The following is an 11,872-nucleotide window of genomic DNA, read 5'->3' as shown; positions in this document are numbered from 1 at the left end:
TGTCTAGGCTGTGACCTGATAAACAATCTACACGGACACAATCAAAGAAGCACTGGCTCACTACTCACTGGTCCAACTGGTCTGACGAGAAGAGAAAAAGTAGCAGGAGGAGGCGGGTCCAGAGGAGGCAGTCCTGTGCTCGAATTAGAAAACATGATATGAGAGGAAAGCTACTAACAGGATAGGAGAGCAGGGACTGCAGAGAGGCCAAAAGGCTTCCAGAGTAAAACTTTTAGTTGTTCTTTTTAGTAATGAAGTTTGATGATGTACAAGTTTTTACTGCACTGATTAACAACAGGATTAAACTACTTGTGAGATCATCACTGACGACGTGATCAGACATCCATCTACCTCAGCAGGTCAGTGTGGGTGTGTGTGTGTGGGTGTGTGTGTGTGTGTGTACAAATTCTGTCCAATTATTTACTGTCTTGTTCTTTGTGATAAGGTTTCTTTCTGCTGGTTTGATTTGACAAACTTCCTTTGTTTTAAAGCTTCCAAATCCTTAATGGATCTAAAAATCTACATCTAAACTTGTTGCAGTTCAAGTCAGAATGCATTTTCAGGCGGCTCGACTGATAAGTGTGTACCTCCTGCAGGGTAGACACTGAGTTAATGACTGACTGTAAGATGGATGGGTTTGGTGGAATGTCTGCCATGACATTTTAAAACAATGAAGTCGTGTCGCGCACCAGTGTCACCCTTGGTTTAGTTTTAGTTTTACAAGTTTAAACCCACTGAGAAAGCAGCATCATGAAGATCCCCCTTCACTAAAGTCTATGCAAAGCCTTTCCAGTTCTCCAGTTATCATGTTTGCTGATGGTTTATGTGCAGGAAAGCCTTTTAAACAAACACACCTACTCATTATCAAGGCAAAATTACCACATGCATGTTGAATAAATATATGAATTCAACAGATAGCATTTAAACACAATATAGATGTTAGATAGCGGAGATTAGGCAGTATTGCTTCATCATCATGAAACAGCAATGGCGACTGTGCAGGGAAATTCCTATGATCTGTTTCCTGCTCTGCTGGTTTCTGAGAGCCAGTAAACTTATCCCAGCTTTAATCTTCCACAGCTCCAGTTGGGAATCAGATTCTAACATCATCCCTCCAACATGAGCGATGACAGGGGGAGACACAGGCCCGAAAGGAGTTTGAGCCAAGGAGCCAGACAGCCGCCTAACGTCAAACCCAAACTCAGCCAGAAACAAACAAACAGCAAGGATGACACGTGGAAGAAGGAGAAGCCTGCAAAAGTGAGGAGATCGAGGAGTACCGACTCGGAGAGGGAAGAGAGAGGCAGGAGGAGAGATCGAGACAGGCACCAGGGGGAGAGGAGGCAGCGGGGCAGGAGTGAGGAGGCCAGGGGTCACAACGGGAAAGAGGCAGACAGCCAGCGAAGGAAGGCGAAGGCCCCTGTAGATGATGTGGAGGAAACTGAGTGCGCTGTGTGTTTCTGCTCATACGATAACATCTTCAAGACCCCAAAGCTGCTGGCGTGCGGGCACACCTTCTGCCTGGAGTGCCTCGCTCGCATCAACGTGACCTCTCCTGAGCTCAAGACCCTGTGCTGCCCCGTGTGTCGTGAGCTGACTGAGCTCCCCCACGGCCAGGACCTGCCTCGCCTTGGCAACAATAAGGACATCATAGGCAAACTCCCACCAGAAATGCAGAGGGCACTGTCCATCCGCTTCAAGCGTAGCAAGGGCAAACTTCTCCTGAAGAACCCTCCTCCCACCAGTCCAACTAAGTCTAATGTCCTCACCCTGCCTATAAAGAACCAGGAAGGCCAGGGGACAGCTGGTGGTGACCTCAGCTTGAGTGCAGTGGAGGAGGGAATAGCCCCGACCACTGTGGTGAATGTAGGCAGGCCCCCGAGCAGGGTCAGAGGTCGCCTGCGCAGGTTGTTCCGCTCTGACCAGTGCTACTACGTGGTGGTGGCGTCCATCATCACCGTCACTGTGGCGCTCATGCTGGTGGGGATTCTGGCCTTTGTGATCATACCGAATGTGGTCATTCGCCCGAAGCCTATTCCCGCAGGGAACCAAACACACGCCCCCCCGGCTGCACTCACCCCAGGGGCCTAGACCCTGATGGGGTCAGGGGTGGACCGGCTGTAGAGAGAGAGAACGTGACTTTTGACTCTCAGTAAACCTGTTGCCTCCTTTTGTCTTCTGGATGAAGGAAAAACGAAGCGCACATTCTGACCAGTTCGCATGCAGCGGAGTGAAGAAATGAAGGAAAACAAGGGCAGCAACATTTTTTAAACACACAGACACACCGGTTGTGCAAACAGGGCAGGAAACAGGGCTTGTGTGTTTTTCCCCCCTCTTTTCTGAATGATTTAACTGTGAAAGCCAGAAATACTGTACATACAGAGAAACTGTCCATCACGATGAATAAGCTGTAAATGTTGAAATGCACTAAACTCTTTGATGAAAAGACTTAAGTATCCTTTGATTGCATCAGGCTTATTTCCATATCCAGTTCAGGGTTTCTACTTCTTAAAGCTTTTATTTATAAAGCGACTCATTGTACATATATAGATGATTTATATTTGTATTTTTCTCTTTTCACTCACGAGAATGGATTTTATGCCCCGTTATATCATAAAATAAAGCATTTTTTTTAAACTTTGAAAGCTCATTGTTCAGTATTTCCAAAACACATGATAACGTTTTTATTTTATTATAAACCAGGGACCTTCAATGTCTGAGAGAGAGATGGAGCAGGGACCCCTACTTTATATTACATATAAATAGGCCAGTAAGCATGTCATCAAGGTTGTGTAAGATAAATGTTTCTTTTCTTCACAAGTAGGCTTAATTATATCTGCTTATAGTCACGTTAATGTATTTTCTTTAGATGTATTAATAAAAGAAAGTCATAATAATAACTGCAGTAACTCTGAGGACCCTCTAGGCGTCACAAACCCCCTGTTGAAGACCTCTGCTCTTTTTAGTTCTTCTCTTCTGAGTACATTGGGACTTCCTGTCCACTTTCCCCACGCTCGTCCTAAACCGTGTTGAAGCAGATTCGATGCCTATTGCTTTCGATGAACCCGCATGGCTTCTTAAACCTGATACCTTCTGGTGGTGTAAACAAACCAGAGAGGCTTGAACTGTGAATTTCTTCTCTGCTGCTCCTCTCTGTTGTTAATGCTGAGGAACCTGTTTGACAGCAGAGTGTCTCTACCTTCATGGCACTCTTTTTCTGAGTTACTTTGAGAGATCACCTGTTTATAGTTGCGACACTTAGATGAGTTATGCAACATGCCATCCAACTCTTTGGTGTGGGGTGAGACATGTGACGCGTGAATCGTAAAAATCCAACAACAAACTGCAGGAACGAAAGAAGAGAGACAATGAGTTCAGTCCGTCTTTCCTGCACCCTTTTAGTTTATCTGCTACACCTGACTGTTCAGTAATGCCTTTAAACTTTAAAGCCAATAACAGAAGAAAAGTTGCATATTGGTGTATGGGAAAGTAATGTGCTTACACTGTATAATGCAATCACTTGTAACTAGTTTGTAAAACCAACACCCACTTATTACACTTACCGCCCCTAAAAGTAGAAAAGTAAATAAGTATTCTTCTGATTCTGATGTTTTACTTAAGTAAAAATGTCAATAGCACCATGAGAACATCTATTAAGGAGCTGCATTTGTAAAAGTTAACAAAAAGTATCACCAGCAAAAGTCACTTCTAAAGTAAAAGTACTGGTTCTGCAGAAAAATGTGACTGATTAAAATATCATCATGATTTCATTGTAAGATTATGACTACTGTTGCATCACTGAATATGCAATATTTTACTGTTGAAGCTGGTCCAGGTGCAGCTAGTTCCAGGTATTTCTGGTATACACAGAAGTGGTTGTATTTGTTTTGTAACTGGTATGTTGGGACCACTGGTTTAACTTTTCCCAATCCACGTTAATCATCATAATGTTTCTGTCTCCAGTAAATTTGAAATAAGAAGCACATGTCCCTCTGAAATGTAGTGTAGTAGAAGTACAAAGTGGGAGAAATAAAAATATCCAAGTAAAGTAAAAGGAGTCCTGTCTCAAAACCCAGTGCTTGAGTAAATAGTTACATTCCACCACTATATATGTAACCAGCCATTATATCATGTACTGTACATTTGGCTGGAGACACTTCTCTACTTGAATAGTCTACCACAGTATTTTTTTTAGCCTAAAGACACACCCACACCCACCCGAGCCCCCCTCCGGGTGCACCAGAGCAGAAAAGACCCCCCTCCCTCTTGTAATCCACTCCTTACGCAAATTAACCTTTATGCGTTATGTTGCTGCCTGGAGCGAGGTTGAACATCAGAAACCTCTAAGGAGAAATAGAAGCGATCTGTTGTGGACATTAAAGACCACCATGGCGTCCACCCCCTCCGCCTCTGCCTTGTCTGCTGTTCTCCGGTGTCGGGGAAATATCTGGACCAGGAATCCGCCGACCAAGCGGCCTGCCACCTCGGCGTACAGCCTCGGGATGGCCGGCGGCTCACCAGCTGAGCGCACCCGGTCTAACCAGGCGTCAGCGTGGGAGGCTTTTCTCCAAGGACACCGTGTTGTGTTGGGAAGAAGACCGGCTGTGGCGTACAAGTCGCAAGATGGCAAAATGTTGAGGGATAAAGATTCCAGGGAATTGAATCAATTATGTCACCCAAAACTTTCGCAATCCACACGTGACGCGCACTCAGCTGTGCTTGGTGTCCAACACGCGCTGGTGCGTCAACTGGCACGCGGACTGACATGTAACCTGCCGGGAGTGGACAAATGCTCTCGAATAATTCAAAAGGTTGATCACGAAACATGTGCGACACGCGTCTGTAAAATAGCATTTGTTAAGGGAACCAGGGAGTTCCCGGTTGGTGTTTTGAAAGTGTCCATAACGTGCCCGTGTCTGATGGGACATGCAGGACTCATACCCTCTCTGGTGTTGACCGGCTGGACAACACTGAAGAGCACCTGCTTGTCTCTGACCGCTCTGGTGTCACAGTTGATGTTTCTGAAGCTGGTGGTGTTGTGGAGGTCCAGCAGCGGTCCAGGCGATGCACTACAGCATCAAAACACCCCAAACAACACCCTGCAGGTGAGCTTCTACCTCTTAATGTCAGACTTTTAAAATGACAACAAATCATTTATGTAACCAGAGCATGTAAGATCATTTGATACGTCCTCTTTCAGGCAAATGGACAAATCCACAGTCCCTCTGACCTCCCCTCCTCCGAGGACAACTCCAGCTGTGGACAAATGATCCCAGAGGACAGACCTGACTGAGTCCAAGGCCTCTGCACCAGAAATACACGCTGGGATCTGCCCCTTATTTATTGACTTTTACCTGACTTTCACAATGCACAAAGCACATTTGGACTTCAACCCAGTGACACAGGAAAACAACCGGGTGTTTGTAGCTTTTCTCTGCTGTAAGGAAGTAACAATACTGTGACAAGAAACACCTGAGAAACATGAAACACATAGTGTTTGTGGTATACTTTACTTAAAGTATCCTAGGCCTCCTGGTAGGTAGTTAAATAATGGCAGAACAATTCATTTTAGACCTTTACCCTGTACGATTTGCATAAAAACTAATTTTGCAGACATCTCACAAATATCTCAGATTCTGAGTAAAAACTGCATAAATGTGAAGGAAGAATTCAAATATTTGTACTTATTTTTTCCACTTTTGTGGGCGTTTGCTTGACTTTTCACCTTGAAATATTTTGTATATACATATGAATCCCTGCAAATACATAAATATAGTGCCAGTATTGTACAGATGGCCGATACACTTTGCACCTGTTTTAAGGATGTGCTGTAAAGTATGAATGTCATGAGGGAAGAAGTGATTCACATGTTGTGCGTTCAAAATCTTAAAGTATTATCAGCTAAACTACTTTAGTACTTTTTAGCCAACCACTGTAGCACATATGTTCCATTTTATGCAACTTTATACTTTTACTGCACTACATTTTAGAGGGAACAGATTATTTTTACTCTATTCAATTCAATTTAATTTCATTTATGGTGCCAAATCATAACAAAAGTTATCTCAGGACACTTTCTCTACAAGTTTACATTTGTTTGACAGCTATAGTCACTTAAAAAAAAGTGCCAAAAAATAGTTTGATAGATAAACCCTAAAAGTGTCATTTACAGGTTTAAACGAGATGTAATACGTTTATTAAGTTTAAGGCGCTGATAGGCATATTTTTAGTATGTTTGGACAGAGCAAATATATAAGGCTACTTTTCCCTTTCCTTTAATAAGCTGTTACAAATATAGCTTTTTTTAAATAAAAATGAAAGTAAGCTCATTATGCATGAAGACCCATTTCAGAATACTATTAAGGCTAGGCCTGTAATGTTGTTGGATTAGAATAGTGTAGCATTAATGTGCAGGGGTATCACTTTAGCAGCCGGTAAAGGTGGGATTAATTTCAACTAGTCTTCTTTTCCCTTTAACTGCTCGGTGACTTAATCCCTCGACCTACACCCACAACTCTACACCCACAACTCTACACGCACAACTCTACACGCACAACTCTACACCCACAACTCTACACCCACAACTCTACACGCACAACTCTACACCCACAACTCTACACCCACAACTCTACACCCACTTAACACCGTAAATCATTCAGCCCTGAGATTTATTACAGGCGACAACGCTCATCACTGTGACCTGTATTCAAAAGTTGAATGGTTTGCGCTTTCTAACAGGCGTGATAGACACTGGATTTGATTTGTTTTTAAAGCTCTCACTGGTCTCTTACCTTCCTATAGCGACTCTTTAGTATCTTTCAATGCAAGTCTTCATCATCGTACACGCTCATGGGACTGGCTCCCACTGCAGGTTCCCTCTGTTTACACCAAATTAGGAAAATCTTGCTTTTCTTACTGTGCAAAAACGCCTGAAACTTTGATCTATGATTGATTCATTTGGGATTTCCAGCAGCTTACAAAGACACAAAGGAGGTATAAAAAAATAGAGTATAAGATAAACAATAAACTCTTAATGAATATAAATATAGAAAGTAAAACAGTAAACAATAAACAAAAAACTCTTAGTTAAATATATATTAAGTAGAGAAAAGACTACAGGAAAAATAAAATTCACAGACACTCTTATCATTAGGACAATTTAAATTCATAACTGTACCTTATTTTACTTCTAACAGGTCCTGTTTTTAACTTTGTGTCACTTTACTTTTCTGGTATTTCAGATTTTCTTATGTATTTCCAAATGTTTTGTGTTTTGTCTTAATCCAAAAATGTTTTGTTTCTTTATCTAATGCAAATGAGGTTGCTCCTTATTATATCCCCGAGTTTAAATAAAGGATATAAATAAATAAAACAATGAAAACATTAGTTGCTTTACATTGTTTATTCATAATCTGAAAAGGCAAAGCAGTAAAGCATGTAGGACATTTCTACAGCACCTGGTTGCTTTCCATATCCCACCACTATACCCTCCAGATATTGATATAATAATAAATGAATAAATAATGGTTAAAAAGCAGGTGTTTGTGTGTTTGTCATGAGGAAGCAGAAGGAAAAACATTCCTCCATTGAACCAAAACACATTTGCCTGTTTTATCCCTTGAGGCAGATGCAAATGACTGCAGCTGAGGCTTCATTTCCATATTTCGACGCCACAATGTGGCAAAAAGCAGACAATAAATGTTTACAGAGACATCAGAGGAGGCTGTTTCTTAATTAGCTCCGCAGAGAGGCGCTCACAAGTCAAAGTGTTGCGTAATATCTCAAGGTGACAGTTAGGGGCGGGACTTCCGGTGACTGCTCTTTACCCAGGAAGTCGTCGTGTTTCCTTGCCTCCTCCTCCTCCTTCACCTCCTCCTTCCTCCCTCCTCCTGCTGCTGCTTTTCTAGTCTTGTGAGAAACCGGATAAACTAACAAGGGGGTGTTAAGTTGCTTTTTTCACAGCCGGAAAACAAACTTCACACCGGCTTCCCACCGTCCTGTCGTCTCGTCGTTTACCCTCCCGGTTGTCAAAGGAGAAGAAATGGCCACGAAAAGAAGAAGCTCAAAGGGTAAGAGCTCATTTCAACACGCTCCTCTTCACGCTACAGTATTTTTTTTTTTTTTACAGTCTGTCGGGTTCAACCTGTGACCAAAATCTGTGTTTGTGGTTGTGTTTTTAATGTCGTATTAACACACGGTAGGGTGTTTATTTAGCGAGGCAGCCACAGGTGAGGATAAGAGAGAATCGATCAGGGACAGTTGGGTGAATCATCACTCCAGGTCACATGAATCAACTTCCTATACGACATTAACACAACACATGTACTATGGAAATGTGTGCATACCGTTCCCCTATACCACCTAACATGACAGAAACACACATCAAGATCATGGAAGACATTTATCCTAAGCTTTAATGTTGTGCTCACTTTGTGGCTGATATTAAAATAGATCATATTTTATTCTCATGCAGACATTTTGACTTGACATCCAACTCCTTTGCGTTGAAAGGAGCCAGTTGAGGTGGTTCAGGATCATCTGGTAAGGATGAACCCTGGGTGCCTCCCTAGGGAGGTGTTCCAGGCACGTCCAGCTGGGAGGAGGCCTCGGGGAAGACCCAGGACCAGGTGGAGAGATTATATCTCCACACTGGCCTGGGAACGCCTCAGGATCCCCCAGTTAGAGCTGGTTAATGTGGCCCGGGAAAGGGAAGTTTGGGGTCCTCTGCTAAAGCTGCTGACCCCGCGACCCGACCCCGGATAAGCGGATGAAGATGAGATGAGATGAGATGAGATGACATCCAACCAAGTATCTCATTATTTCCAGTTTCTATCTTCAGACACAATGTCACATTTGGCATGATACTGCAAAAAACCCCAACAACAACAACAACGAGCTCTGTAATGTCACTTTTTTTCGTTTGGTAAAATGTTTCATCCACAAAAATGGAGTTCTGAGATCATCCCCCACTTTAAATGTTTTCAATAATTAATTTAAAATAGATGTTAAATCTCTAAAACTGATGAAAGGAACTAAAAGACAACAATTATATAACATTTTTAAACACTTCCCCACTGTGTCAGCTAACTTCCCCCCCTACTTTTACTTTCTTATGTATGTACTGTGTACTTTTACGCAATTATGCATGTACCTTATTGTATTGTCAACAGAGCCTTACCGTTTTGTATATGTTTGTTATGTTTGAGGATTGCAAATTCAGTATTAGTACAAGAAAATTGTAATGTACTGAACTGTTCTGAATAAAGTTTTTTTTTTTTTTTAAATAACATAACCTGCTTTCCTGGTTCCGTTTTTTAAAAACGGTGTTGTTGGTGTAGCAAGCGACTTGTTTCCGCTTTAATTTCCTGAAAGTACATTATGTTCTTCTCATTTCAGATGGAAGAGGATTTTGAAAGATCAGATCATCTGTCTGAATCACAACTTTCATCCCAAGATGAGTCCTGTCCTTCATCACATTCCCTCCATCATCGTCGCTCTCATCGACACCGGGTCGTGTCTTTATAACTTTAGTAACTCCACAGTGAGCCTGCAAAGAGTGCCTCTGATTATGTGCTTGTGATGATACACAGGCTGACCTCCCATATCCCATTCCTATTGTCTGTAACAAAGACGCGTCTTTCTGTTACGTCCCTGTCCTCCTGAACCCACCCTCCTTCCCTTTTGAGTTTCTGGGCCATGCTCCGCAAGAGAGGCTCTCTCATTCTTTGTGGTACGTTCCTGTTTATCACCTGGAATGCCATACTGGTGCTTCTGCTGTGGGGCCGACCCCCACCCGGCCAGCCGGGCGAGCCTGGCCGAGAGCATAGAGAAGTGGCTGCAAGGCCCACTAATGATATGATGGGAGATGTGCTACGGATGGCAGACCAGTTTGAAGAGGAGCTCGCAATGCAGAAAAAAATCCTGCTGCAGATCAAGAATCAGCAGTTACTGTGGGAGCCGTCAAACAGAATTGGACAGAAGGTCGCCGCCCCCCGTCAGCCCGTCATTCCCATCCTGGTGATCGCCTGTAACAGGGTCACCGTGAGGCGCTGCTTGGACAAACTCCTGGAGCTCCGTCCGTCAGCAGAACTTTTCCCAATCATAGTGAGTCAGGACTGTGGACACGGCGAAACTGCCGAGGTGATCGGTTCTTATGGAAATCAAGTAATTCATCTGAAACAGCCAGACTTGTCAGATGTCGCTGTGCGACCAGAGCACAAGAAGTTTCAAGGTTACTACAAAATCTCCAGGCATTACCGCTGGGCTCTCAACCAAGTCTTCAAGACCCTTTCTCATTCCTCTGTTGTGATTGTAGAGGATGACCTGGAGGTAATCGCATCATCAATTAGTGGCATTAAATTCCTCCTGTCCAAAAGCTCATGGATACATTTAAAATTGTATTCTTTTATATATCAATACAAAAACAATTCCTGTTCCATGTACCAGTTATTCTGTTCAAACATTTGATTTACTTGTTGACATGTTAAACTGAAATTTAATTATTCATCTACTACTCTAGGTGGCGCCAGACTTCTTTGAGTACTTCCGAGCCTTGCTGCCACTCCTGGAAACCGATCCCACGCTGTGGTGTGTGTCAGCCTGGAATGACAATGGCAGGGATGGTTACGTGGATCCAGGCCAAGCTAACCTGCTCTACAGGACAGACTTCTTCCCGGGTCTGGGCTGGATGCTCCTCAGGGACACGTGGGAGGAGCTCGAACCTAAGTGGCCCGCCTCATTCTGGGACGACTGGATGCGTCAGCCAGAGCAGCGCCGCAACCGTGCCTGCATACGTCCAGAGATCTCACGAACTTTGACCTTTGGCCGCAAAGGAGTGAGTCTGGGTCAGTTTTATGACAAGTATCTGCGATACATTAAACTCAATACCGAATTCGTGCCTTTCACCGAGATAGATCTAAGTTACTTGAAGGAGGAGACGTACAGAGAACATTTTGAGAAGGAAGTTTACAGCGCGCCCGTGGTTTCATATGAAGATGTTAAGCAGGGGCAGCTAAAAGGAACTGGGCCCTTCCGCCTTCAATACTCAAGTAAGGACAGTTTCAAATTGATGGCCAAAAACCTGGGAGTCATGGATGACTTGAAGTCTGGGGTCCCACGGGCAGGATACAGAGGGGTTGTCAGCTTCATCTCCAAAGGACGGAGAATTTACTTGGCCCCTCCTCCAGGATGGACCAAGTACGACCCCACCTGGAGCTGATAATCCAGCAGACAGTTTATGTGCATTAGCCTTTTCTTAATCTCTGAATGTCAGTTGGGGAATGCGTTCCAGACCAAAGACTGATGTTCTTATGGTTCCTCTTTGATTGAATGATATTTACTTCAGATTGTCTTTTAATAACGCAGAATGAATTGTTTCCCTTTCTGGTTTTGGGGGTTATTGCCAGGGTTACTCAGGTCTTTTTCATTATTCCAAAACATTTCTTACAGCGTAGCATACAGCCTGAACAGATTGTCAGAAAGGACTGCTGTAATACACCAGAGATCTATTTTTATATTCTGCTAATTGTGCACATGACACTCATTAATGCATCCAATGCTGATATCTAGTTTGCCACTTTTGTGTTAATTATTTGCAAATTCTGGTAGCCTACGTGAACTGTTAATGTCCGGTACAAATAGGAAAATATAATCTGTGGTATGGTTGCTTATAGTGGTGGTGATTGGTCATAATAACTGCAGTATAATCCGTCATTTGATTCTCAATGTTTATGCCTTCAATGGAAATCAGTTCTTCCTGCTTACGTTTAAATGTCAATTAATTTTGTTGAATGATTCTCCAATGTTATACACCTTACAGGTTTGTTGCCTGTGTTTGTATATTTTTGGAATAAAAAAAACACAATACACAATA

At 43.0% G+C, this 11,872-nt stretch overlaps 2 protein-coding genes across 2 annotated transcripts; both read left to right on the top strand.

Annotated features, from left to right (window-relative positions):
• Positions 1–173: 173 nt before the first annotated feature.
• On the top strand, positions 174–2,601 carry rnf183 (ring finger protein 183). Its single transcript, XM_083918797.1, has 2 exons — positions 174–359; positions 1,081–2,601. Exon 2 carries the CDS (start codon positions 1,120–1,122, stop codon positions 2,089–2,091), a length of 972 nt encoding a protein of 323 aa, XP_083774923.1. The 5' UTR covers positions 174–359; positions 1,081–1,119; the 3' UTR covers positions 2,092–2,601.
• A 5,325-nt stretch (positions 2,602–7,926) lies between these two features.
• On the top strand, positions 7,927–11,784 carry mgat1a (alpha-1,3-mannosyl-glycoprotein 2-beta-N-acetylglucosaminyltransferase a). Its single transcript, XM_083918243.1, has 3 exons — positions 7,927–8,069; positions 9,397–10,329; positions 10,520–11,784. The coding sequence occupies exons 2-3, from the start codon at positions 9,697–9,699 to the stop codon at positions 11,216–11,218; spliced, it is 1,332 nt and encodes a 443-aa protein (XP_083774369.1). The 5' UTR covers positions 7,927–8,069; positions 9,397–9,696; the 3' UTR covers positions 11,219–11,784.
• The last annotated feature ends 88 nt before the right edge of the window (positions 11,785–11,872 follow it).

This window comes from Echiichthys vipera (assembly GCF_963691815.1).
Source record: "Echiichthys vipera genome assembly, chromosome: 8".
Lineage (NCBI taxonomy): Eukaryota > Metazoa > Chordata > Actinopteri > Perciformes > Trachinidae > Echiichthys > Echiichthys vipera.
Note: the sequence above shows the minus strand (reverse complement) of the source record. Positions and strands in the feature narration are given on the sequence as shown.

What these genes read in the sequence shown, in the direction of transcription:
- rnf183 (XM_083918797.1), top strand. Translation starts at nt 1,120, where the DNA reads ATGAGCGATGACAGGGGGAGACACAGGCCCGAAAGGAGTTTGAGCCAA.
- mgat1a (XM_083918243.1), top strand. Translation starts at nt 9,697, where the DNA reads ATGCTCCGCAAGAGAGGCTCTCTCATTCTTTGTGGTACGTTCCTGTTT. An exon ending in TTGTAGAGGATGACCTGGAG is followed by an intron (nt 10,330 to 10,519) that starts GTAATCGCATCA and finishes CTACTACTCTAG; the next exon opens with GTGGCGCCAGACTTCTTTGA.